This window comes from Orbicella faveolata, unplaced genomic scaffold (assembly GCF_042242905.1).
Source record: "Orbicella faveolata isolate gen_17 unplaced genomic scaffold, um_ofav_v1 contig_34, whole genome shotgun sequence".
In the NCBI taxonomy this organism is placed as follows: domain Eukaryota; kingdom Metazoa; phylum Cnidaria; class Anthozoa; order Scleractinia; family Merulinidae; genus Orbicella; species Orbicella faveolata.
Window position 1 is genome coordinate 14806378 of NW_028301563.1, and position 27379 is coordinate 14833756.

General features: G+C 39.2%; 3 protein-coding genes and 1 pseudogene across 3 annotated transcripts; all 4 read right to left on the reverse strand.

The window, feature by feature from the left end:
* Positions 1-426: 426 nt before the first annotated feature.
* LOC149104975 (uromodulin-like) lies at positions 427-25555 on the reverse strand. Its single transcript, XM_089272305.1, has 7 exons — positions 25529-25555; positions 23627-24004; positions 16883-16997; positions 13801-13929; positions 12079-12207; positions 10376-10504; positions 427-3285 (listed from the first exon to the last, which is right to left on the reverse strand). The coding sequence occupies exons 1-7, from the start codon at positions 25553-25555 to the stop codon at positions 2927-2929; spliced, it is 1266 nt and encodes a 421-aa protein (XP_089128431.1). The 3' UTR covers positions 427-2926.
* On the reverse strand, positions 14932-16857 carry LOC149104976 (epidermal growth factor-like protein 8). The gene is made up of 3 exons (XM_089271370.1): positions 16833-16857; positions 16007-16120; positions 14932-15140 (listed from the first exon to the last, which is right to left on the reverse strand). Exons 1-3 carry the CDS (start codon positions 16855-16857, stop codon positions 15001-15003), a joined length of 279 nt encoding a protein of 92 aa, XP_089127496.1. The 3' UTR covers positions 14932-15000.
* Positions 19166-19885, reverse strand: LOC149104977 (uncharacterized). The gene has a single exon (XM_089298939.1). It carries the CDS (start codon positions 19879-19881, stop codon positions 19243-19245), a length of 639 nt encoding a protein of 212 aa, XP_089155065.1. The 5' UTR covers positions 19882-19885; the 3' UTR covers positions 19166-19242.
* LOC110065643 (protein CFDP2-like) lies at positions 19943-21303 on the reverse strand (annotated as a pseudogene).
* Positions 25556-27379: the final 1824 nt, after the last annotated feature.

Consider the following 27379-nt stretch of genomic DNA (forward strand, 5'->3'; position numbering starts at 1 on the left):
CGTGTTCTCTCAGGACTTGGAGCGGCCGTTTACATTTGGCTCGTCTGGTCTCCAGTGTAGTGAGGCGATTCCGGATGGATTTGCTGCCATCGTCTGCTTTGTGCTTTTTAGGGGCTGTTTCTGAGTCTGGAATCTCGGTAACTGGAGTGCCGTAGTCACGTGGTCTTTTTGGTGACTTGATCGGTGATGGTGCGGGCACTTGGCTGTTCGCCATGTCTGCTGAAATGGCTGCCATCTCCGTATCTACGCCATGGTCGAGTTCTAAAGAGAACTGTTTGTCAAGTTCGATATTGCTTCAGTGGATGGTCTGTATCCCATAAGATTGGTCAGAGTGATTACCCTAGTTCTGGTTTTACGACAGTCAATTAAAAACCTCTCGATGTGTCGAATATTCAAATATGTTGGATGAGTCAATAGGGAACTCTGTATTGTACGTAATGTAATTTAATTAGTGCTGCGCTAAGATGACATTGGGCCTCAGTGTAGCGTGATTGCGCACGAGTCATTTGCACAGTTTGAAAATTGTAGTTCGATTGAAAATTAATTTGTTTTTGTTCGAATCTGTAAGAGAACTAATCAATTCGTGGGATGCAAAAATACCATGAAAGAGATTTGGCGGAATAAGAGTTAGTTTCATCCTCGACTTGAATTTCGTTAATTTGTTGCTATGTCAAATCTATTTTTGCATCATAACGAAATTAATTAGCAATAATTTCAATGCTTTTCTTTTCACTCCTGGTGCCTTTTGTCGCACGGAAAACTTGGCAAAAGCACTATCATCTTCCTGGCCCTTTCATAACTCTAGCGCTGCAGTAAATATAACTGAACATACATGTATATTAGTTGCACTAATCCCACTAAACATTACATTATTTTTAGTAACAAGGTTAATAATGATTATTCTTATAATAATAAATGGTCTCAATTCATAGTTTTAATAGACGTTAAGACTTACAAGGTACTTATAGAGTTAAAAACTGTCCCAATAGTAACAATTTTGAAGTATAATCCAACATGTAAGAAGGGCAATTTTGGGCATTTTGTAGTTTCTGCCAGAAATTCTCTCATCCACTATATTTAAACTGTAATCCAAATGAGAAAAAATGAAGAGGGTTATTGAGATTCATTACTTGTTAACATATACGAAATTAAATAACAAAGGCACTGGACGTGTATCTATGAGTGACTATTGTCTGTTTATATACCTTATACCATGCTAGCACTACTTAATTGAAGCAATGAATTTGACCATTCCCTAAAAGAAGCCTGTCTGTGGAAATAACTTCCTTGCTTGGATTCTATGACAGTGGAGTTAACTAAGGAATATAAAGATTAGGATTAATTAACGAAATAATGTCTCAACGACGTAAGGGAAAATCCTTGCAGGAAATCCCCGGAGAATTGTGCAAAGTTTAAGGTAAGTCGAGGTGTTAAAAAGTGAAATTCTCTTATGAATAATAGAAAACATAAAAGGCCAAAGAGAATTTTGAGACACATGATTGGCTAAAAGAAAGAGGAGACTTACAAAATGAATTATTTCTTAGCTAGTTAGCCGAAGGAAGATTTTTTCATGGAGTGAGGAAACATTGCAGGCAAATGTCTGGAAGAGATTTCTTTTGTTGGCGTCTTAATATGCACATTATGTACACATAATTTACCAGCTCAACAAGCTAAAACAGAAATCAGCAGCCTTGGAACTTTCGGAGATGAGATAATTTCGTTTGCAAAATCTACCATATTGTACCTAGAGAGTTCCACCACCGTCATTCCATATCAGCCGACATTTTCAGGCGTACAAGGAATTGATTCTCTCTTCTCTACCCACCCAATACAGGCGTCTGGCGGAATCGCCTTCACTGGTACTACGGCTAAAACCGTGGCCCCCAAAACTTTGCCACGCCTTGTGTAAATATTTCATAGCTTCACGTGTTCCCTTTCGTAAATCCGACCAAACCTTAGTGGCTTGTGTCTTCGAAATAGCGGCTAGTGTGGCTTAAATATAGGTGTTTACTGCGTTTTTGTAAAACACTCTGAAGAAGTCTACTACTAGTTTCGTATTTAATTTTAAATTTAAAAAATCAAAACAAATTTAAAAAGAAACAAAAAGTTGTCAATTAGAAAAAAAAAAAACAATTTGAAAAGCTTCACTTTTAAAATTGGGTTGTTAAGCCACCTTGATCTGCTTATACTATAGATACTAGGCTCTTCTACTCGGTTAAATTTACGAGAAGTTATTATTTTATACAAAATTGCCGATTACATTTGCTGTTTCCCTTCTATCGTGTCTAGGATTTCAGCAAATTTCTAATTTAGTTATTGTTGTCTAACTGAAGAGGATAATAGCTATAGCCAACCACGTTTACTAACGAACTTTCGGCATTCCCGATCGCCAATTAAAGTGGATTTTAATAAAACCAAATCTAACGAAAACAAACAAATAAACAAACAGAAAAAACAAAAAGTTTAGCTACACCAGCGCAAAATGAGTTATCTCTGTTGCATACGTCTTATCAAGAATTGGTGAAAAGAGTGTTGAATAACTTTTTACTAAATCAATCAAAACCGAAAGAAATAGCTGTTCTCAAGAGAAGACAAAGTTATGGTTGTTTCGTGCAATCAAGAAACATTGTTACTCCCGCTTTCCAATCAAATTTCTTTGAAAAGTCTCTCGTTTTGAGGAACGGAACTGATCAAAGTTTTTTTCCGTCACTTTTTCACAAATAAAAGTGACGACTGAATATTGATAAAATATTATCAAACTGAAATTAAACTGAGTAACACTAATTTTGGACTACCTTAGTTGTGCTTTGAACAACTAGGCCCTTGTTAAGTTGAACTGTAAGTAATCATGTCTGGAGGTATCCACTATTATTCAGCTGAAGCTAGCTGAAACACCATGAAATCTCATGTGCTATGGTCGGATTAGTCAGTACCCACAATAACGGACATTACAAAAGGGTGTGGAAGTCAACTTGTAGATATAGTAGGGGCCACAATTCTTTACTTTAATGAAGACGGATTTGTAGCAACAGTTGTCTTTTCTATTAATGCAGACTTTTCTTGTGACTGTACCCTGAGCCACTGTAGGATGACCTTCCTTCAACCAGGCCGGAAAGTTTGTATCACATCTGCTCCGCGGTGGACATTTTCCCACCATTTTTGTTCCTGAGGCTCCTTTGAAGCGATACCAGCCATTGAGATTTCCGTCACATCTTTTGTTTCTTGCTACGTAGTTATATTTTCTTGTTTTATCGTTTAGAGTTTTGTAATTCTTGCATATGTCAGCTAAAAATAAACAAAGAGATACGTAAATAATTATTCCGTCTTTAGAAACCTCTTTCGTGTTATGTGTTGTAGTTTGAATTTGGTTACTTTATGCATTTTGTTCCATTTTATATTAGTTTATTACTTATGGTTATGTATCGGCAGACATTTGTAGATGATTTGGTCTTCGTCTCCATCTTTCCTTGATGACCAAGGCTGTTAAAGGATCTCGCCACCCGAAAATAGCTTCTGCGTTAAGTACTTTATTTTTACCATCTTTTTTGTCTATTTAACCGAGATCTCCAAGTTTACAGAGGTTATCCCTAGGTGAATAGATTTGTCCTTCAGGGGATGATATTTATTGGTTCTGAGTGCGATAAACCGCTAAATGTTTATCATGCCGGATATTTTAACCAACATCGTGGTGGTTTCGAACTTCATAACGAGAAACTGATAAATTTACTAACAGTAGCTAACTAACGAGACTAAACCAAGCACAAAATGGGTCTTAAAATTATTTCAAGGTAAGAAACTATTGCCTAGAATTCGACAAACCCAATAAGCAAAACGTTTATGGGATTAATTTATATGAAAAATTCAACTTTCTTCAGTCTTAAAATAATTGTTTTTACACAGATTGGAGTCAGGAAAGAAACATCACAACACCACTTCTTAAAATAAACACACAAGTTTGCTTTCCAACGCGGATGTTCCAGTTCGTTTCAGGGGACAACAGCGAGTAAAGTATAGCACACTACAGCCTACAGCCCTCTACTCAAGACCTCGGGTACAGTTTTTCCCAATATGGACCGACCTTGCCTGGCCAATAACATGGTTATTTTTTTCCTGCGGTAGATTGGTTTTAATTACAAAAATGTTTGTTTACGCAACTTCGTCATTCAATCGGTTTACGTGCCGTCTATTAACGATTCCACCTAAAAAAATCTTCGCAACAAGCAAGTAATTCAGATATGACTAGACAAAGAAAGATGCATTATTAAAAGAAAAGATTTAATTTGCACTACTTTATGTTATTTAGTTGCATTTAGTTCACCAGTTAAGAGCGAATGTGTGCAAAAATCGAGCATTTTCAAAATATGGCGGCAACAGCCAAAAAATCCGCATTTGGCTCATATTCTCAGGTTAGGTTAGGTTGTGAAACAAATCACAACAGACATCGATTCATTTGGCTGAATATCGATTTATTTACGAGAAAATTGATAATAACGGAATTTCGAATAACCGAATTTAATAACCGAATTTCGTCAAAATGCCGTTTTTGTAGCTCAAAATTTAAGACGAATCTCGAAGCTTCGCGTCGCAAAATGAAACAACCTAGACCAATAAACACTATCAAAGCTTGAAAGCCAACATCAAAATATATTTTGAGAGCAATTTGAGCCATTCTCGTCGATTTATTCACAAAATCTAATCAAATTTATCCGACCTACTTTTAACGAGACTAAAAATAAGTTAAAAGAAAGGCGTTATTTAACTATGTGCTACACAAAATAAATATGTGAAAATCTGGCTTTTGGAAGGCGATTGGTATTTCTTTTCGATCTCCAAAGGATTTTTTGGGGGGAAATGATTTAGCGCGACATTATCAAATTTGAAAGTTGGATAAAAGGCACCGATTCGACGGGGGAAAAGGGGGGATGTACACATTCACATGCAAACTCAATTGTTTCGCATTTGAAGTCAAATCTACAATTTATTTGACATATCATCCTCTTACCCTCATGTTGCTGCATTAAAGGAGAGGGCTGCAGTCCTGAAATTGTTGCAACGTTCACATAAAAGCAATATAACTTGTCAGAATACCGAGTGCAGCGCACTGAGGTGCGGGATTGCGGTTTATCAAAATATCTTGATACAATATTATTAGTCTGATAATAGATATTATGATATTTCATTATATGGCTTGTGTTTGTAGGCGATATAACGCGCGCTCTGATTGGTTAATTGTCACTGAATTGTAGGGCATTATTCTCCCGTAATGCCCACGAGCCGATTACGGATTATGCAAATTGCGAAGAGCCCGGCTCGGAAAATTCAAGCGGATTGAAACGATGAAAGCCGATTAAAAACAGTAAGAGAGGTAAATTTAATTCCGAGTAGCTAAAAGTTTAGGGATTTTTCCTGACTAAAATTTATATAGAAGTCGTTTTTGACTTACCGGTAACCTTGGCGAGCACTAGTGAAAAGCAATCAAAGTTTGCCGTGTGTTGAGTAAAGCTAAAATCGCCAAGTGAAAAACACCATCGGCAGATGTGTCACGTATCCTGAGCAGAAAACCACGAAGAAACTTATAAGTTATCATCTTAGTCACAATAATTACCGAAATATTGAACTCCGTTTCGGTTCTCATCAAATAGATTCCCTCGCTTCAACACAAGAGAGTGAAAATCAGCTTCCAGGATCATCAGATGTAAACAATCGGGCGGTTTCTGTCGGTAGCAGTATTTCTGATACCTGCAGGAAGTTTTAGACGCTCACAAGGCTTGAAAAGTTCGTTCATAAGTCCCAGAATGAAGAAGGCCAAGATATGTTGTCGAAAGCGAATGCGAGGATCGAGTTATTCTGAGCAGTGCATTCTGAAGCATTAGTATTTTCTTTCACCGAAAGACCGTTGGTTTGGACCATTTTGAAGCACTTTCTGTCTTTTCTATATGCGTTGACGTTTCGCCACAAAAGTTGGAAAAACTCCCTCATCAAGTTGTGGCTCCACGATACTAAAATACCTTTTTGAGGGCTGTGACAATCATTTTTCCCGTAAAGAATTACAGTAGTGAAGTTCACTGACTGTGTAGCTTTGCCCTGGGTTTGAGACGATGAATGAATCGGTAAACGCGCGCATCGCCGGATGTAAATTGGCGACTTCCGCTCGAATAATTTTTTTTTGCTTCAATTCGTGAGCCATATAATAAACAACTTAATAACCTCGACCGTTCGGTCGTTGCGGGAAAATCTCAAACCTCGGCCTACCGTATTGACCTCGCTGTCGCTCGGTCAATACGGCAAGACCTCAGTTTGAGATTTTCCCGTAACGACCTCACTCTCGGTTATTAAGTAGTTATTATTGATACTTTGGTGATAATAAAATGATAATATCGAGAAAACATTTTCATCACTATGTGCATGTCAAATATCAAAATATCATTGTTATATGAGATTGTCATGATAGTTGCCTAATAATTTTCTCTGGCAAATTCTGTAATTGTCACTATCAGTAATTAACCTGAAAAAGTGGTAACTTGAGATATCAAAGTATCACTTTCATATCATGAGAATAGCATGGAAAAGTGTGATTCAGAATAGCAAGCTATCATATCGTGTATAACTCTCATCCTCAAATCTCCGTCCAGTGATTTTATCGCGTAACAAAGAAGAACAGACACTGACAGTGATTATTTCATATATTCATGATAATATCAAATCAGTTAATTTCACTGCTGTTTGCTTGCGGTTAGCTTTTGTTTGTTGTAAAGGGACAGCATTGTATTGCATCATGAGTTATCACTTTATCACCAGGAAAAGAGGGCATTCTTAATAATATATTCTAATAATATCATGATTTATCACTCTATCACAGGGGGAAGAAGAAATTCTTACTTAATTAAATATTCTGATAATATCATGATAACATGCTTATATGATGAAAACCTAACGTGGAATATCAAAAAAATCAATCCCTTATAAAACCGGTGATAAATCATGATATTAGCAACATCGCTAACAAGAACCATAGAAGATATTTCTTGATATATTACAAGTGATAATTAGTCAGGATATAGTGATAAACCGCAATGCTGCACTTCTCACGTGTAGCGCCGGCCGCCTCCTGATCCTGAGTTATGTTTACAAAGCGTACCAGTTTCGCGTTTTCTAATTTGGTCTGATTTGAGGTTTCTCTGTTCCCATCTCGTTGAAAATATGAGGCTCCTATTACTTCACGTAATAAACATTTGTTTAAATCTTAGTATTCAGCCCTACAGCGAATCAGATGCGGGCAAAAATGTCGTTATTAGGACATCTGTTTCTCGTTTGGCGGAAGAATGCAAATTAATTCAAAACGTGGTCAACTGAAATCGACAATTGCGGCAAAGAAACTTTGGAGGGGAGGTAGGGGGAAGGGGTGGAGGGGGTGGGGGATTCTTCTCGTTTCACGCACGAATTTTGACAAAATTCACCCATCATCTATACTTTTAGCTGCTTTTAACCAAACCTTTTTCATAAATTCACGAATCACATGTGTCTTTCAGTTGTTTTTCACATGTCACACTAATTTTTGCCTTCGTCACGTGTCACTCATAAACTCTTTGCACCCTCTTTCGACAATGAACTAATGGGTCCGTTACTGTGTCGAAACTGAGTGTTTAGGTTTTGATTTCGCTCAGAAAAATATTCACTTTTATTTCCATGATTGGCGAAGCCGAGAGTTTGAGCAAAAACAACCTACAGCAAACTGCCCTACGTGCCAGTGGGCACAATGGGCAGTGAGTGAGTGAACCTACAACAGATATTTATTTTTATATTACGTCTTTTCCAGAGGCAACGTCCTTATAAAGCTACTCGCCCTCAGCCTAGGTAGCGCGCTGTCATATTCACATTTATCTTTCCCTATCAGTAGTCTAAAATGGTTTTCGGTAATAAAAGCATTTCTTCGTATCACAAGCTCAAGAAACCCTTAGAGTAATCATTCAATGACTGATTGACTGATGTCCTGGAATTTTCAGGAATTTTCAGGAATTGTCCGTGTTCCTCGTTTTATTCGTTCCGAATTGTCAATTTATTTCAAATATAGAAATTCGCTTTAAATTGGCATCATACTAATTATACGAGACGACTTGTAAACACTGTCAATATTGCTTTCCGTAACATCTTTTTCAGTATGGATGTCTGCTGCTCGTTCAAAAGCATAGTTGGAGGAAACTGAGGCTATGACAGACGATTCAGAAAACAAGAAATGGTAAACATACTTCTACTAGCTTATGCAAAGCGGACTGATAGCCATTCAAACAGTTTCGTTTTTTCCGGGCCAAAATATGAAGTTGAACTAATCCTTAGCTGAGCAGCCAAATTCTCTCCTCCTGTTAACATACCTTCTATGGGATGCTTCCCATTATGCCAGGCCGACCGGTCAGAAACCAGGGCACAACAGTGTGGTTCACTACAGCTTACGGCCGTCTTACTAAGGAGCTTAAGAAAACCACGATGGCAACGGCAACGGCAACGTCGCTAAACAAAAGGTTTAAGGTGATTCCTCACACTTTCATTGCACATCCTTACGGTGCATAATTTATGGCGTCACTAGCGCGCGCTCGCGCACGCGCACATTGAAAACATGGCGGATTTGCTTTGATATTGAGTTCTGTCAGTTGAAAAATGGCTCTAGCACACTAACGAGCTCGGGCACCCCGATTTTTTTTTTTCTAGTCGTTTTAATCAACTAATCATTAGCTTTGCGTGAGAAAAGACTGATCTGATTTCTCTTGCTAAAAATTGAGGAAATAAGGAAAATAGCAGCTGCACTGTAGTCTTTTCTATTTGCAGTTTGATAGCCGTGGCCAGCAATTTGGTTCCAATATTTTAACAAGGATTCAGCTGTCTGTCATAATCAAACTTAAAAAGTTTATTTGTGTCCGACCTAAGTATTGACTGTAGTTTGAGGCGTGTTTTCGTGAGTCTAAGCTCACGAAGATTTTACAATAAATTGGAATGCGTTCTTGCAGTCAGCACTAAATAATGCTAAAATGGGACGTTTTCAACGCCTCACTGCTCCTTAACGAGCATGGACACTCCCTTTTTATTTTATAATTAAAGTTCTCATATGATAAATATTCAGTGGACAAAGTTTGAACAAAAATCTATCGACAGTTTTATTTCAGGGGAATTACCTTAATGAGCGGAGCAATGGCTGTGCGTGTGCGTTATAATTCTTGGTACATTTCTCTGCCATTCTCTCCAAGAAAACAACGTGAAATGACCAAATTCTGCGTTGTCTGGAGAACGTGAACCACGACGGCCAATTTTTTAAATTTTTATTTCGAATTTACCGATGTGTCTTAAATTCAGTTTCGTGATAGCTTTGACAGCGATAGAAAAAGTAAATGACTTTAGGGTACCGTGAGATTCGGAGGTAAAATATAAAATCATTTTTTTAACTGACGTTGTCCTCGGCGTCGCCGTCGTGGTTTCTTAAGCTCCCTATTATATCTATCGCACTCCGACATAATCTCAAGTGCAAATTTGCCGGCCAAGTGATCGGTATCGGGAAAAACTGTGCCCAAGGTTTTGAGTTTTTCTGCGGTAAATTGGTTTTAGTTTCAAATCACGGTTTGCCACTTTGTCATTCAATCGGCTTACGTGCCGTCTACTAACAAGTTCTCGAAAACAAATTTTCACAACAAGCGAGTAATTCACATATTAGGCAAAAAAGATATATTATGAAAAAACAGATTTGTTTCGAACTACTTTATGTTAGTTGCATTTAGTTCAACAGTTAAGCTCTCGCAATTTTTTTTTTCCGTTGTTAAATTTAGCGCATGCAAAGTTTGAAGTTGTACTACAAAAACAATTTCTGTCAGTCGTGGCGAATCACTTGAAATCAAACTTTTCTACCGTAAATTGAAAGACAAAAAGCGGGGAAATTTTTTTAAGTGTATTCCACAGAAATTCTCTTAAATACAGCAACGATCAGAGAAGTAAACTCTACTGAATTCACTCATTTTTTACTTAAAATTGTACGGCGAGAATAACACTGGATTACCCGCCCTTATAGCGCCAAACTAAAAACAACCAAACAAATCCGCACAACTTTAAGACATTCAATTGAATTTAGTTACAGTGACTTTCCTTGCCATTTAAAAGTTAGTAGAGATAAACTTGCGTTGATTTATCGTCGATAGAAGAGTAAAAAAGGCAAAAGATTGATGATTATCGCTAATTCGTTCACGCAAAAAACCACGATTCCGCCCGCCGTGAGCAGCCGGATGGGAAAATTCAGTCCACTGCCGGAACCAATCAAATGGCAGGATTTGTTAGATTTCGTCCGCTCACCAACTGAGAAACGGAAGTAAAACTACTAATCATAAAAACTATGTTGCACCTTCACAATTACGACCGTTCTTTACAAATCCATCTTTGCACTCGCAGTTGTACGATCCAACCTCATTCTTGCACACAGAGTTAGCAACAGCAACACAAGGGTTGACCTTCGCAGCGCACTCGTTGATATCTAAAAACAAAGGGATGTGAGTGTTAGTATCTCAATAAAAGGTCGAGTGTGCCATTACGAGCAGGAAAAGGACTTGTAGTGTAAAAATAAAATACTTAACACGTGACAATGGCAATGAAAGGAGAAAAACTGGATGGTATCTACGATCTATGATTCACGGGAGGAGAAACATTTTCCCCCTGTGTGTGTGTTATTTTTTTTTAAAATACCGATGGGTTTTAGAATTTAGATAATATTTTGCGTAACTGGGGAAGGAAAAATGTAAAACGTCTTGTCGAGCCTGTGAACAGGTTCGAGAAGCGGAAGGAAGAAAGACAAAAAAAAGACGTTTCTTTTTCGATACTGACGAGGAAAAATGCTGGAGCAGTCTCAATCGAGCGTGAACCAAACACAAAACGAGTTTCAATATTATTTCAATTTGAGAAACCATTGCTCTGCCTCGAGTTTAACAAATCCAATAAGCAAAATGTTTATGAGATTAATTTTTTCAAAAATTCAACATTTTTCAGTCTCAAAATAATTGTTTTTACATAGATTGGTGTCAGGAAAGAAACATCACCTTTTAGAATAAACACATAACTTTGCTTTTCAACTCGAATCTTCCAGTTCGTTTCAGGGAACAACAGCGAGCAAAGTATAGCTCACTACAGCTTACGGCCGTCTTATTATATCTATCGCAGCTAGAGAGTGTCTACGACACAATCTCAAATACAAATTTGCTGCTCAGGAGATCCGTATTGGGAAAAACTGTGCTTGAGGTGTTAAAATTGGTTTTAGTTTGAAATCACGGTTTGTTCACGCAACTTTGTCATCCAATCGGCTTACGTGACGTCTACTAACGAGTTTGCGTAACAAATCTTCGCAACGAGCGAGTAATTCAGATAGTAAACGAAAAAGAGGTATTACTAAAAGAACAGATTTATTTCGAACTACTTTATGTTAGCTACATTTGGTTCACCAGTTAAGTTCTCCTTTTTTTTTTTTTTTTTTCCGGTGTGAAATTTCGTGCAAAGTTTGAAGTTGTACTACAAAAACAATTTCTGTTAGTCGTTCCGAATCACTTGAAATCAAACTTTTCTACCGTAAATTGAATAGCAGAAAGCGAGAAAATTCATTAAGTGTATCCCACAGAAATTCTCTTAAATACAGCAACGATGAGAGAGGTAAACTCAACTGAAATTGACTCATTTTTTACTTAAAATTGTATGGCAAGAGAAACAGTGGAGTATGCGCCCCTATGGCGCCGAACTACAAAGGACCAACCAAACTCGCACAACTTCAAAACACTCAACTGAATTTAATTACAGTGACTTTCCTTGTCATTTAAAAGTGAATAGAGATAAACTTGCGTTGATTAATCGTCAATGGAAGTGTAAAAAAGGCAAAAGATTGACGATTAGGGCTAATTTGTTTACGAAAATAGATCAACACGACGATTCCGCCCGCCGTGAGCAGCTGGGTGGGAAAATTCCGCCTGCTGCGGAATCAATCAGATTGCAGGACTTGTCGAATTCCGTCTGCTCAACAACTGAGAAAAGAAAGAAAAACTGCTAATCATAAAAACTATGCTGCACCTTTACAATTAGGACCTTTCCTTACAAATCCACTTTTGCACTGGCAGTTGTACGATCCAACCTTATTCCTGCACACAGAGTTAGCAACAGCAACACAAGGGTTGACCTGTGCAGCGCACTCGTTGATGTCTAAAAACAAAGGGATGTAAGTATTAGTATCTCAATAAAAGGTCGAGTGTGCCAATACGAGCAGAAAAAGGACTTGTGGTGGAACTAAACTACTTAACACGTGAAAATGGCAGTAAAAGCAGAAAAACTGGATGGTATCTACGATCTATGATTTACGGGAGGACAAACATTTTCCCCCTGTTTTTTTGTTTTGTTGTTGTTGTTGTTTTTTATTGCCGATAATATTTTGCTTAACTGGGCGAGAGAAAATGTAAAAAGTCTTGTCGAGCCTGAGAACAGGTACGAGAAGCAGGAGGGAGGAAGAAAAAAAAGACATTTCTTTTTCGAAACTGACATGGAAAATATACTGGAGTAGTGTCAGTCGAGCGTGAACCAAACAGAAAATAGGTCTGAAAATTATTTCAGTTTGAGAAACCATTACTTTGCCTCGAGTTTAACGAATCCAATGAGCAAAATGTTTATGAGGTTAATTTTTTCAAAAATTCCAACTTTTTCCGTCTCAAAATAATTGTTTTTACATAGATTGGTGTCAGGAAAGAGACATCACAACATCACTTTTTAAAATAAACACATAACCTTGTTTTTCGACTCGAATCTTCCAGTTCGTTTCAGAGCACAACAGCGAAGAAAGTATAGCTCACTACAGCTTACGGCCGTTTTATTATACCTATCGCAGCTAGAGAGTGTTTACGACAAAATTTCAAATGCAAATTTCCCGCTCAGGAGTTCCGTATTGGGAACTTAAAACTGTGCCCGAGGTCTTGATTTTTCCTGCGGTAATTAAATTGATTTTAATTTCAAATCACGGTTTGCTTACCCAACTTTGTCATTCAATCGGCTTACCCGCTGTCTACTAACGAGTTTGCGTAACAAATCTTCGAAACGAGCAAGTAATTCAGATAGTAGACAAAAAAGTGGTATTACTAAAAGAACAGATTTATTTCGAACTACTTTATGTTAGTTGCATTTAGTTCAACAGTTAAACTCTCGCATTTTTTTTCCGGTGTTAAATTTAGTGCATGCAAAGTTTGAAGTTGTACTACAAAAACAATTTCTGTCAGTCGTTGCGAATCACTTGAAATCAGACTTTTCTACCGTAAACTGAATTTCAGAAAGCGAGAAAATTCGTTAAGTGTATTCCACAGAAATTCTCTTAAATACCGCAACGATCAGAGAAGTTAACTCAACTGGAATTGACTCATTTTTTACTTAAAATTGTACGGCGAGAGAAACACTGGAGTAAGCGCCCTTATAGCGCCGCCAAACTACAAAGAACTAACCAAACTCGCACACCTTCAAAACACTCCATTGAATTTACTCATAATGACTCTACTTATCATTTAAAAGTGAATAGAGATATACTTGCGTTGATGAATCGTCGATGGAAGTGTAAAAAACGCAAAGGATTGACGATTAGGACTAATTTGTTTACGAAAATAGATCAACACGACGATTCCGCCCGCTGTGACCAACCGGATTGGGAAATTCCGCCCTCTGCCGGAACCAATCAGATTGCAGGAGTTTGTTGAATTCCCCCCGCTCACCAAGTGAGAAAAAGAAGAAAAACTACTGATCATAAAACCTGTGTTGCACCTTTACAATTGGGACCTTTCCTTACAAATCCATCTTTGCACTGGCAGTTGTACGATCCAACCTTATTCTTACACACAGAGTTAGCAACAGCAACACAAGGGTTGACCTGCGCAGCGCACTCGTCGATGTCTAAAAACAAAGGGATGTAAGTATTAGTATCTCAATAGAAGGTCGAGTGTGCCAATACGAGCAGAAAAAGGACTTGTGGTGGAACTAAACTACTTAACACATAAAAATGGCAATAAAAAGCAGAAAAACTGGATGGTATCTACGGTCTATGATTTACGGGACGACAAACATGTCCCTCTGTTTTTTAGTTGTTGTGGTTCGTTTGTCTTTTTTTTTTAAATTGCCCATAATATTTTGCTGAACTGGTCGAAGGAAAATGTAAAACGTCTTGTCAAGCCTGTGAACAGGTACGAGAAGCAAGAGGAAGAAAGCAGAAAAAAAGACCTTTCTTCGATACTTACGTGCTGTCTACTAACGAGTTCGCGCAACAAATCTTCGTAACGAGCGAGTAATTCAGATACTAGACATGAAAGAGGTATTACTAAAAGAACAGATTTATTTCGAACAACTTTATGTTAGTTGCATTTAGTTCACCAGTTACGTTGTCCAATTTTTTTTTTCCGGTGTGAAATTTCGTGCAAAGTTTGGAGTTGTACTACAAAAACAATTTCTGTCAGTCGTTGCGAATCACTTGAAATCAGACTTTTCTACCGTAAACTGACTTTCAGAAAGCGAGAAAATTCGTTAAGATTATTCCACAGAAATTCTCTTAAACACAGCAACGATCAGAGAAGTTAACTCAACTGGAATTGACTCATTTTTTACTTAAAATTGTACGGCGAGAGAAACACTGGAGTAGGCGCCCTTATAGCGCCGCCAAACTACACAGAACTAGCCAAACTTGCACAACTTCAAAACAATCAATTGAATTTACTTACAATGACTTTACTTATCAGTTAAAAGTGAACAGAGATAAACTTGCGTTGATGAATCGTCGATGGAAGTGTAAAAAAGGCAAAAGATTGACGATTAGGGCTAATTTGTTTACGAAAATAGATCAACACGGCGATTCCGCCCGCAGCTGGGTGGGAAAATTCCCTCCTCTGCCGGAACCAATGGGATTGCGGAATTTTATTGGATTCCTTCCGCTCACCAACTGAGAAAAGGAAGAAAAACTACTATTCATAAAAACTATGTTGCACCTTCACAATTACGTCCGTTCCTTACAAATCCATCTTTGCACTGGCAATTGTACGATCCATCCGTATTCTTGCACTCAGAGTTGGCAACAGCATCACATGGGTCGACCTGTGCAGCGCACTCGTCGATGTCTAAAAACAAAGGGATGTAAGTGTTAGTATCTCAATAGAGGGTCTAGTGTCCCATTACGAGCATAAAAAGGAATTGTGGTGGAAAAACTTGTGGTTGAAATAAGCTACTTATAAAGTGAAAATAACAAAAAGGAAATCAAACAAACTTCAATAGAACCTTGTAACAAACGAAACCACTAGAAATGGCACCTGAATACACTACAAATTCTAAAACGTTTGCAAGGAATATAGAAACGCCTTTAACAGATACGTTTTGTTAGAGTAATCGTGTGGCTAGCTAACAGGAAATTGTCAATGTAATTAACCATGCAATTCTGCTCTATGTCGATCGATTGTCGACATTTCAACCCTATTACTTACACAACATTTAACCTGGTGTTATCTAGTTTCACGTTGCGTTGCAGCGCTGTACGCAGTAGCAGTGGAATTCGTTTACTTGTCAGAGTAAATTCTGTCTTAACTTTCAAAAAACTTCTCACTTCATTTCTTCTCCCCCACGGAAGGTGTAAATTAGGTCCTGGAGCCACGTTAATCCGGTCAATAGCCTCTCTGTCCTCCTTCTCCTCCCCCCCAACCCCCCTCCCCTCTCTCCCATACTGGAGGTGAAGTTATGTTATGAAGTTATGACCCTGGAACTACACCCCCAAGTGTGTTTAGCATGAGTAAATCTGGGTCATGTGTCCGCTCACAGGCAAACTTTCACAAGGAAATACATGCTGGAAAGAAGAACAGATTAATGTTTCCCAGCAACTGGTTTCTACGAGACCATAATAGTCAAAAACGAATTGCTCACGTTGCTTGCCCTTTTCCAGTAAATTATTTCCACGAAATATTAAGGCTGGTGATGTTTTCGGTTACGGTTATACCTGTTTCACACTGTGTTCCATTAAAGCCTGATGCGCAGCTGCAGTTGAATCCGTTCACTCGGTCTGTGCAGGTCCCGTTGTTCTTACAGGGATGCCTTGCACAGTCATCGATATCTGTTTAAGACAAGACAGACAGGACAGCCATTCTTATTCACTACATTATGGATCAAACGGATCACAACGCGCCAGAAAGTAGGTATATATTTTATATATATATATATATATATATATATATATATATATATATATATATATATATATATATACAGAAATAGGAAACATCTTTATCAGATGTCCATCAGTATCATAATTCAGTCAGAAGATTGCAAGGGATCTGCTCCTTGAAATACTGTTCCATGGAGAGACGATTTCTTGATTTCTCGGCGTAAAATGCACGGGGAAGAAAGAGAGAGAGAGCAGACCAGACCCCAATCTTTACACGAGCTCTTGAACAATGCGATCGTGTTGCCTCAAGGCATACATAAATGTTATTGGTCTTGGCCTTGTCATTTATAGAGGGATTTTCCACTTTCGTATACTTTTAAGACTAGGGTATAAGTTTAAACTTCAAATTTAAAAATAAAATTTGAAATATATTTTTTAAAAATACAATAAAACTGAGTTACCGAGAAACGTTTAACACAATATTTCGATGTCGCTATGACATAAAATTAAAAAAAAATATCTGTCTTAGTATATACAACGTACGCAGTGTGAGGTAATGAAACAAACCAATGTTTTTTATAGCAGTGAGGTAAGGTAAGAAAAAGTAACTTTATTTAGATTCCGCTGGGCGACTTCTTCTTTATGAAGAGCATATTATAACATGTCATATCAAGTAACTCTATCATCTTTTAAGTTTTATCGTCGTCTTACCTGTTTGGCAAATACGTCCTGTGTATCCTTTTGCACAAAGGCACACAAAGCTGTTTTTCTCATAAATTGAAACGCAAGTTCCACCGTTCTGGCACGGTCCACTCATACATGGAGACTAAGAAATAACCTGAAATTTAGTAACTGAAGGTAGGCTAAGCTAAACTAAGCTAAGACAAACCCCGTAGAGACCATCAGGTGATGAATGACCATTCTACTTCTTGTATATATCGCTAATCAACACAGAAGCTCAATGGCAGAGAGAAAAAGTTGAAAGCTTTCTCGCTGGGAATTCACTTCGATCGATGATGAAAAACATGATAGCGGCCTCCCAACCTCAGTCGGACCAGAAATTGGTTAACCATAACGCAAGAAAGCATCTCTTCCAGAATCTTTGTGATTGTATAATATTTCACCTACTGAAATTGTGCTGATAACTGGACACAAAAATATAAATTAATTCGCTAAATAACTATTCGGCTCTTTTTCAACAGCACATCTCGGCCGATTTATCCGGATACAAGGGACAGAAACCTTCTGGTTGTGTAATGATTCCGTCTTCACCGAAAATAAGAATGGATGAAATTACGGCAACATCGACAGTTCAGCCCAACACAAGTACAGGACCTTAATCTATTTTTACTAGTGCCAAGAAGGACAAGTGAATGTTTTCACAACTGCTCGGTTCTGAAAAGCTAAGAGTTTGAACAAAAAGAGTTTAAAAGACAGCGAACTATTTTCAGTGACAGTGACGAAAGCTATTTTCTGCGGGCTGTATGATACAGAGCAGCGTAAATGCAATATTAGCCGACGTGCTGACATTTTGGAGAAATAACATGCGGTAAATCGTGTTCAAAAAGAAAATTACATGGTGGCCTGAAGAATATAGATTTTATTTTCTCGGGTTAAAAACAATATTTTACAAGTCGAAAATATATATATTTTTTTATCACTCGCACTGCCATCACTCACACTCACTCATCCTCATGGCGCCTATGAGGACTCTTGAAGCCGGCCAGAAGATCACGCCATCCACCCCGGTCTGAGGCCGATGCAACAGCAGCTCCCCATGTATGCCATCCGAGCTTGTTCTTTTCCATCTCCACGGTTCTTTTCCGCGTCTTTCTCGGTCGACCTCGTCTCCTCTTACCTTCAGGTGCCCACGCAATACAGTCCTCAAAATGTTGTCAGGACTTTTCCTCAATACATGTCTTAACCATCGGCATCTTCTCACCCGTATAAGGCCTGACCTCGGCGTACTACCTATGGCTTCGTACAGCTCTTCGTTGCTCAGATAGTTGGGCCAGAATCTCCTCAACACCCTCCTCAAGCATGTGCAGTGAAACACATCCAGTTTGATGAGATCAGTTGCTGTCACCCTTCACATTTCGGCTCCATACAACAGCACGGACAGCATGTTCGAGCTCAGGATGCGCAACTTGGTCTTCTGGCTGAATCTGCCTGACCTCCAGATGTTCTGGAGTCTGGTGAATGCAGTTCTCGCTAGTGCTAGTTGTCTCTAGATGTCTGCTTCTGCGCCGCCAAGTTTGTCAAGTACTGAACCTAAGTACACGGAGGATTTTACATCTTCCATCTCCTCTCCTTCTATCCTGATGTAGTCCGTACATCTGTGGTTCATCCTAAGCGTCTTTGTTTTGCGCGGGTTGATCTTAAGCCCAACAATGCTGCCAGTGGCTGCTAGCCTATCGGTCTTCTCCTGGAGATCAGCAAATCTGCTTGAGATCAGAGCAACATCGTCAGCATAGTCCAGGTCTTCTAGAACTGATATGAATTTCCATCTCAAGCCGCGTCTCTTATCATTTGTGTGCCGCATGACCCAGTCCATGATCAACACCAAGTTGAAGCCAGACAACACACACCCTCGCCGCACGCCACTCTTCACTTCGAACCAGCTAGAATACCTTCCGCCTTCTGTGACGCAGCTTGAGCTCGGATGATGTAGTTCCTTAATAGTCCTGATAAAGATGTCAGGGATGCCATACTGCCCCATAATGTCCCAAAGTCTCTCTCGGATAATGCAATCGAAAGCCTTCGAAAAGTCAACGAAGTTAATGTACACTGGTGGTTGCCATTCCTGGCACTGCTCAAGGATATTCCGAAGAGCAAAGATTTGCTCAGAGGTTCCCCTTCAAGATCGAAATCCTGCCTGCTCCTGCCTAATCATCTCGTCCACGCCACTCTTCACTCTGTCAATAAGGACCCTGCATAGGATTTTGCTTGGTACGGAGAGTAGGGATATACCGCGATAGTTATCACACTGAGTGAGGTCACCCTTCCTCGGCACTTTCACTATGAGCGACTTCTTCCAGTCCTGTGGTACACATTGGTCTTTCCAGATTGTGTTAAAGTAAGTGGAGTTGTTTCACAGCATCCTTCTCGGAGCACTTGAGCAACTCGGCACTGATGCCATCTATCCCTGAACTCTTGCCATTCTTCAGACGGTGGATCGCTTTCCTAACTTCAGCAATTGAGATGTCACCAGTGTCGATGCTTGTGATAACCTCAGGTGCTTGATCTATTACTGGTAGGGGTATGTCAGGTCGTTGTACATTCAAAACTTCCTTAAAGTGCTCCCTCCACCTTTGAAAGACTTCGTCTTCATTTACAAGATGCCTGCCCTCTTTATCTTTGATGGTAGTCATTTTCCTTCCTTGTCCAGCTATCTTTCTAGAGATCTGGTACAGGTCACCACTGCAGTTGTTTCTGGCTGCTGTCTCAGCGTCTTCTTCTAAGTCGTTCAACCATCTCCGCTTGTCTGCCCGAGCGCTGGCTTTCACTTCCTTGTCCTTCACAGCATATGCAGCAGCGGTTCTTTCCTTCATGCGGGCAGACCGTGTACATCCCATCTTCTCCTTTAACCCTCGTCTCTTTTCAATCTTCCTGTAGGTCTTCCCCCTGATCCAGTCTTTCTTCACTCTCTTCTTCTCTCCCAGCACCTTCTTGGCACTCTCGTTGTAGACCTCCTTGAATCGTCCCCACATCTCTTCGATATCAGCTGCGTCATTCGTCCCCAACACCTGGCATCGCTTGCTCACTTGCAGCCGAAATACCTATTTGACACAGGAATCTCGAAGCTTCTTGATGTCAAAGATGATCCTCTCCTTCCTCTTCCTCTTTGTGGTGCATAGTTTCAGGATAACCTTTTCTATCACCATGTGATGGTCCGAGTTGGCATCAGCCCCTCTCATTGCTCGGGTGTCCATCAGCGAACCTCTGTGTCTACCATTGATAGTGATATGGTCGATTTGATTCCCATCTCTTGCATTCGGGGAGGTCCACGTAATCTTATGAATGTCTCTATGCTTGGATAGAGAGCCTCCAATCACCAAGTCGTTGTTGCCATAGAACGTCGCTAGCCTCTCTCCGTTCTCGTTCATTCCTCCAAGTCCATGTCGTCCCATCACCTTCTCCCATCCTTCATTGCCCTCTCCGATTTTGGCATTCAGGTCCCCATCACAATTAGTACATCATGGCTGGGTGTTGTTTCAACCTCCCGCTGCAGTTGTTCATAAAATTCTCCCCTAGATTCGTCATCTGCGTCACTGGTGGGCGCGTACACTTGGATAACAATGAGTTTTGCATAGCGTGAGCTGCAGCGTGCGCTCATGATTCTCTCGTTGACAGGGTTCCAGTTCGTCAATCGTCTTTTCGGTTTGCGTAATCAAGTATCTTTATGGGATGCAGTGATTAGCCGCACGCCCAACCCCCAAACTGGAGGGCCAGTGACCACCATTACGCCTGGCCTCTACCCTTTGACCTGCCCGCCAAGGTTAGACATGCTGGAGGAAGACCCCCCGTCGGTATAGCTCTCAGGGTCATTGAGGCACGCAAGCTCCTCCACCACGACAAGGAAGATATGGCCGCCCTGCCATATCCTCTATATATTTATTTTTACCACATTTAACCCGCAATTTTTTGTACAATTTTGGCCGCAAATTTCAAGTGACGAGATCTAATTCCTGTGTCGAGTTTTTTTTTTTCTCTTTTGCTCCATGAATAATAAATAGGACATGGAGTTAGACTGCGTGTTAGGTTTTGTTTTGCGAGCTTCCAGGTTTTACCTACTCAGTCGAGTCTCTAGGTTGTGTTTGTGTTAATTGTCGTTTGAGCAAAACTAGGCTCGCCCGCTCTTCTGTCATATTTATATTTTACTGCTTTCATTAGGCTGCGCTCTTTTGTAAAATATTGTTTTTACTACTCAAAAAAACATCTTTTTATTTATATCCTGAGCCGCCCTGTCACATCCTCTGTATATTCATTTTTCACCCCGTTTAATTAACAGGCAATTTCGTTTGAAAGAAAATACGGGTGCACAGTTTTGGCCGGAAATTTTGAAGTGACGAGATCCTTTTTACTTCGTTTATGTATGAGACAGTGAGTTAACCTGCTTGTTAGGTTTAGTTGTGCGAGCTTCAAGTTCGAACCCACCTAGTTCAATTCCGATCATAGTTTTTGGTTGTGTTTACTCGTACTGAACGAAATTAGTCCGCTTAAGTCAAGTATTCCGTTATATTTAATTTTCACCCGTTTCTGTAACAGGCGGCGCTAATTTGCAAAACACGTCCTCGATATATTCATTTTTCACCGCCGTCCTGTTATATCTTCTACATGTTGTCTTTTTACCTGAGGCTCGTTTAACAGGAAATAAACAGGATAAAGCATTTATTGGATAAGAAGACATTGCTTCTACTTATGGATTCTTTTATCTTCAGTAAGCTGTTCTACTGTTCTACTGTCTGGTCGAACACAAGCAAGTCTAACATCGAGAAATTACAGTTGGTGCAAAATTTTGCTGCACGTATTGTATTGGGACTCCGAAAGTACGACCATATCTCACAAGGCATCAAATCCTTGAATTTGCCGCAGGTCAGCGATAGACTCCACATAAATGACGCTGTGATGACTTTCAAATGTATTCATAATCTTGTTCCAGACTACTTGATTGATAAATTCATTTTCCGATCTCAAATCGCTACAAGAAACACCAGACAGAGTAATGACTTAAACATTCCACGTTGCCGACTGGCTACCGGACAAAGATCATTTGCATATCGCGGAGCAAAAATCTGGAATGAGCTGAGTGATGATTTGAAAAGTTTACCTTCTGTGAAAGCTTTTAAGGGACACTTGATCAAACATATTTTAAATGTTAATAATGTAAATTCTTAATATTCAATTCTAAACTTTGTAAATTTTTAAATCTTTAATACTGTAATTAATTTTAGACTCCTTTCCCATTTTGTTTATTCATTTTAATTGACGTATTTTTATCATTTTTATTCCTTTTGTAACTGAAAAGCCCCTTTGGGGAGTTGCAAATAAAGTATGTATGTATGTATGTTTTTTAGGGGAAAGTGAGTGCTTAATTTTTGTCGGAGAGATCTTCCTGTGTGGATGTGTTTTGCTTCATGAAAAATAAATGAGACCTGCTTGTTATGTTTTGTTGTGCGAGCTTCAAGGTCGAACCTTCTCAGTTCGTCTTTAGTTTCAGCTTTGTGCTTGTGTTCGCTCGTAATTGTCGGTTGAGCGAAGTTAGGCCTCTCAAGTCATCTATACCGTTATATTTATCTTTTATTTCTTTTTACAGGCTGCGCTCGTTCGTAAAATCTTGTTTTTATTACTCAAAAATAAACTTGTATCTCTGCGCGCCGCCCTGTTATTTCTTCTATGTATTTTTTTACAGAAAATTTTTGTAGAAAATATTGACCGTGTAATTTTTTACGCAAAGTTTGAAGCGACGAGATCTTTCTGTGCCGAGTTTTCTTGTTTGATGAAAAATAAATGAGAGAGGAAGATAAGCGGCTTTGAGGTTTTTGTTGAACGAGCTCCAAGGTCTAACCCAGTTCGATTTTAGTCTTGAAATTGTGATTGAGTGTGTTCACTTCTAATTGTCGGTTGAACGAAATTAGGGTTCTCAAAGTCAACTATACCGTTTTCCCCGCCTTTAACTGCCAATTTTTGCAGGACAAAATGTGCACGAGCACGTAATTTTCTGGAGATTTTGAAGCAAACTTCCACGCCAAACCTTGAATTTCCAAATCAAAGGGTGGTGAATGGCCCTTCAAAAACCATGTGTCTCGCAAAATGTTCGTCGAATTTTACTGTACTTCCAGTTCAGTTTTTTCAATACACTTTGAAGTCCGGTTTAATTTCGCACTTTAGAAAGTAGCAAATGTCTCGGGCGCGCTATTTTCGCCTTCTCCCAAAGTCCCGCAGTTGCCATTCGCCACCGCTTTATGGGAGCTTCAAGTTCTAACCTACTCAATCTGAGTCTTAAAGTTTGTGCTTGTGTTTACTTGTAATTGTCGGTTGAAAGCAATTTTAACAGGCAATTTTTGTATGAAAAAATGAGTCGCAGTTTGTGCCGGAAAATTTGACCAGACGAGATCTTCCGCTTTGTGGATGTTTTTTGCGGCATAAAATATAAACATGAATGAGGCAATGAGTTAAACAGCTTATTAGGTTCTGTTGCGCGAGTTTCAAGGTCGAGCTTACTTAGTTCAAGAGCTGAGCTTACTCTTGAGTTTACTTGTAACTGTCAACTGAACAAAATTAGGCCTCTTAATTCACATGTCTGATTCAGTTTACATTGGTGACATCTATATTGAAATTGTACATTGTTGAAGAAAACGTTTGATCCGTTTTCTCTCTAGCTCTTGAAGAAAGTAGTTTGCTAAAACGAACTTATCAAAATGCATTTCAAAGAGTTTGTCATTAAGTACTTACCCCAATACTGAAGTGATGGAAAAGTTGGCTGCTGATGAACTTGCCCGAGTTGTTGTACTTGTCAGATGGAAGTAGTTCACATAAGATTCTTCCGTTGATGTCGTAACGTGCAGCCACGTTGAAGGAGAAACATGACGGTATGTTAACACATGCAAAGCCACATTCTTTTTCATTGAGGACGTAATCAGTACCAAGACTTGTGATGTTTAAGTACGAGAACTTGTGGGCCTTGAAGTTGGCAAAGGCGACGCCATTGTGAACTCCCCGGCTGATACTTTGAGCGCGTGCATCAATGACGTTAGGTGAACCTGTGTTGATTTCATCCGCAAAGACATGATTACCGAGTCTCTCAAAGGTTTTCACTAAGTTCTGAATCGTCTAAAGAATAAGCATTTTTGTGAAAGAAAGTATACAAATGGAACGTTACCTTTTGAAGTTGGTATAGCGCTGAACGATATCGTCAAAGCCAAAAACATGGTAGAACATTGAAAAAGATCCATCGGAAACATGGATGAGGGTCGCCAAGTTCCGCAGCTTACTACTTATAAATTACGACGAATAATGCGCCGCTCGAAGTTGTTTACAAGGAATATGAATATTTTTCCGGAACGTCTGTTTATGCGAGATTGAGAAGAATCACTTTCAATGTAGATTTTTCAAGACTTTAGGGCGCGATATTCTAATTATCCGTAAAGGACAGCAGGAGATCGCGGGGAGATCACTAAAGAATTAACTAATCGGCCGAGATCATTGCGTAATAAAAAGCCAATTTAAAAGCCAAACAGGCTCCCTCGGGGCGATCAATATGACCCCAACTGTTGTGTATGCTTCCCGCTGAAGATTAAACGGACTATTTTTACAGTTTCACACATCTGTTTAAAGCCCACCTTGTTAGTATTTTGGTGTCTCGGGATCATTTTTCAAGTCGCAAAGTGCAGACCTACGTTCGTTGGGAAGGAACGTCTGATGAGACAAAAAAATGTCTGCGAAGGAGGCTACTTTGAATAAGAAGCAGTAATTGATGCTTAAGTTAGGAAAACAAAATCATCAGCTGCCATTAAAATTGTAATGATAAGGGAAGAGAATAACATCGTTGGTATTATTATTTTCCCTATGATAGCACAATCTAAATCATTTTCCTTTGCTCTATACTAGGCATACTACATACTTTCTGAACGAAATTAATGTATTATTTCGATGCTAATGGCTTTTGTTAGGTCGCTATCGACCAAGTTGCCATGAGGAATGAATAAATATTTTCCAAAAAATAAAAAAAGTTGTTATTTTCTGTAACCTTACTGATGGTCATGGAGGAGAAACGAAGTAAAATCTGTTTTTCAGTGGACATTTTTCGTCAGAGAAATGTTCCCTAGTTGGGATATCTGTTTTGAGCGAATATAAACGTGCGTGTTCCGTTTCGTGGCAATAAATAATGTATTTTGTTTATACATGTAATTTGAACACAAAACCACCTGGTTAGTTGGCTTCATTAGTTGTTTTGTTAGCCTCTAGTGAATGTTGCTGCTCGAATCGCATTATCTTCAGTGCATTAAAAGAAATTATTTATTAATTACATGTTTTACAAATAAGTTTTATCCACATCTTCCTCGAATCGAAGTACACGAAACTTTCTGATTCTTGGTATCCAATCAAATGTAGTACAGGTCAATTCGAACCACGAGTCAAGATCGAGTCAAGTTAAATTTTTCTCCCTGTTATTCTTTTTGTTGTTTGGTCTCTTGGTTTTAATTGTTGTGTGAAAATGATGCACCAGAGGTGCAAGACCAGCAAGATTGACTTCTTGTGTTTTGTCCGCCGTTTGCGAGAGTTATTTCCCCACGTTGGTTCGCATCTGCTTTTCAAAGAAGTAAACATTACTTGGCATCCATTAATTTTCCTCACCGATTCTGATTCAGGCAGGGGTCGCATTTCAACGAAACACCGTCAAAATTGACGTGAAATATAAAAAATAAGCATCTCGTGGCACTCCAGCGTTGTCTTGTAGTATCTACAGGGCCCCTAACACGAAATAAAGATTCCAACCCATTCTCTTGCGGCTATATTGGTGGAGAATATTGGTTTTCTGTAAAACACTACTTTTTATTTATTTATTTATTTATTCATTTATTTATTTTCATCAGAATAATCATATCCAACGTATTCTTCCCTCGTGTCCGGGTTATATGGAAAAGACTACTCCGCAAAGTTAGAAGATGGCGAGGCGCAGAGAGGAATACCGTTGGTCTTAAGCTTATATGGTTTCAAAATGCAATAATCACGATAGCTTCTGTAGTAGCCTCCTACACAGACGCTCGTCACGCTCCTCACGCTCCTCACGCTCTTCACGCTCCTCACGCTCCTCACGCTCCTCACGCTCCTCACGCTCCTCACGCTCCTCATGCTCCTCACGCAAGTTTTGTGTCAAACCTCACTGACTGTTGCTAGGACTAGCAATGTCGAAAGCCGTCATATGTAAATAATATGTAAAAAATTATTTGCACATAATGCATTAGCATATATTAAACAATTAGATTGTGGGCTCCAGATTTCTATCGCGTGACAGTTGACGAGGGCGCAGCCCGAGTCAACTATAGCGTGATAGAAATCGAGAGCGAATAATCTAATTGTTTTAGTATAAATCTACTAGTCGTTCAAAACTTAATTTAAATCCTCTTCACAGATACTTCGAAAACGCCAAGAAGCGGCCGTCATTTTGTTAACAAGGGCACACTGCTACGCTACTCACTATCTATCACAGAATAGATAGTGAGTAGCGTAGCCAATCAGAGAACGGCATTCGTGATAGAACGCTAGTAGATTTATAGTAATAACAGATATACGGCACTCATGTCTGTATGGAACAACTCTCTAAACTATCGAGTTTACAGTGTGTACTTTTAATTTAATCAATCGAATCATGTGTTTATCCGCCCTCAAGTAGCATGCAGCTCACAAAGTTTTCCATGCACATCTCTATAGGTAGACTGGAAAAATTTAAATGAAGAGAAGTTATTCTTCACCGTATTTCTTATATGTTTAACAGGGACGTCAAGTCAATCCGTTTAAACCGAACCATGATTAAGCGGCATGTTTTGATTTCCCAACAGAAACACCTTACCCGATCCTTTTCGAGTTAACATCATACGTTCCATCCAGACTGCTGGCACATTTAAACAACAAAACAGTATTTACACCGACAGGTCGTAACTATATCACGCATTCAGGAAGAATGCCTTTACTAACGCAGAGGTTTTTTTTGTCTAAAATCCTAAGTTAATTCAGATTAATTTGCTTAGAATTCGCCTTGCTATGCTTACTGCTAGGATTAAAAGCCTAGCGCTTCATTCTCAAACCGGCCCCTAGTTAAGACTCGCTCGCACGTACAGTCATGTTTTCTCGAGTTTCATGCCGTCGGCATGTACTTGCCGCGAGTGCAATATTGGCTCAGTGGATTGTCTGTTTCCTTTTTGATTGCATGGTCAGGGTGACTACCTTGGTTCTGGTTTTACGACAGTTAGTTAAAAGCTTCTCTATGTGTTAAATATTAATAATATTTTGTTGGATAAGTCATTACTGAACGTTGTATTTTACGTAATTTCATTTAGCACTCCGCTAAGATGATATGATAAGATGATAAAATCAGGGCTTCATATACGGAGGTCACGGGTTCGAATCCCGTTGAAGCCCTAATTGTTTTTTTTTTTCAGGCTTCTTCTTTCCAGTTGCTTAAATTGGAAAATTTACTGCGATGAT

Coding starts and splice junctions, on each gene's coding strand:
- LOC149104975 (XM_089272305.1), bottom strand. CDS start 25,555: ATGCGACCCCTGCCTGAATCAGAATCG. Junction 24,005..25,528: donor CCCTGCCTGAATCAGAATCG/GTGAGGAAAATT, acceptor CTTATTCTTTAG/ACGATTCAGAACTTAGTGAA. Junction 13,930..16,882: donor AGGACGTATTTGCCAAACAG/GTAAGACGACGA, acceptor CTTTGTTTTTAG/ACATCGACGAGTGCGCTGCG.
- LOC149104976 (XM_089271370.1), bottom strand. CDS start 16,857: ATGATAGAGTTACTTGATATGACAT. Junction 16,121..16,832: donor AGAGTTACTTGATATGACAT/GTTATAATATGC, acceptor TGTCTTAAACAG/ATATCGATGACTGTGCAAGG. Junction 15,141..16,006: donor TGGAACACAGTGTGAAACAG/GTATAACCGTAA, acceptor CTTTGTTTTTAG/ACATCGACGAGTGCGCTGCA.
- LOC149104977 (XM_089298939.1), bottom strand. CDS start 19,881: ATGTGGGGACGATTCAAGGAGGTCTACAACGAGAGTGCCAAGAAGGTG.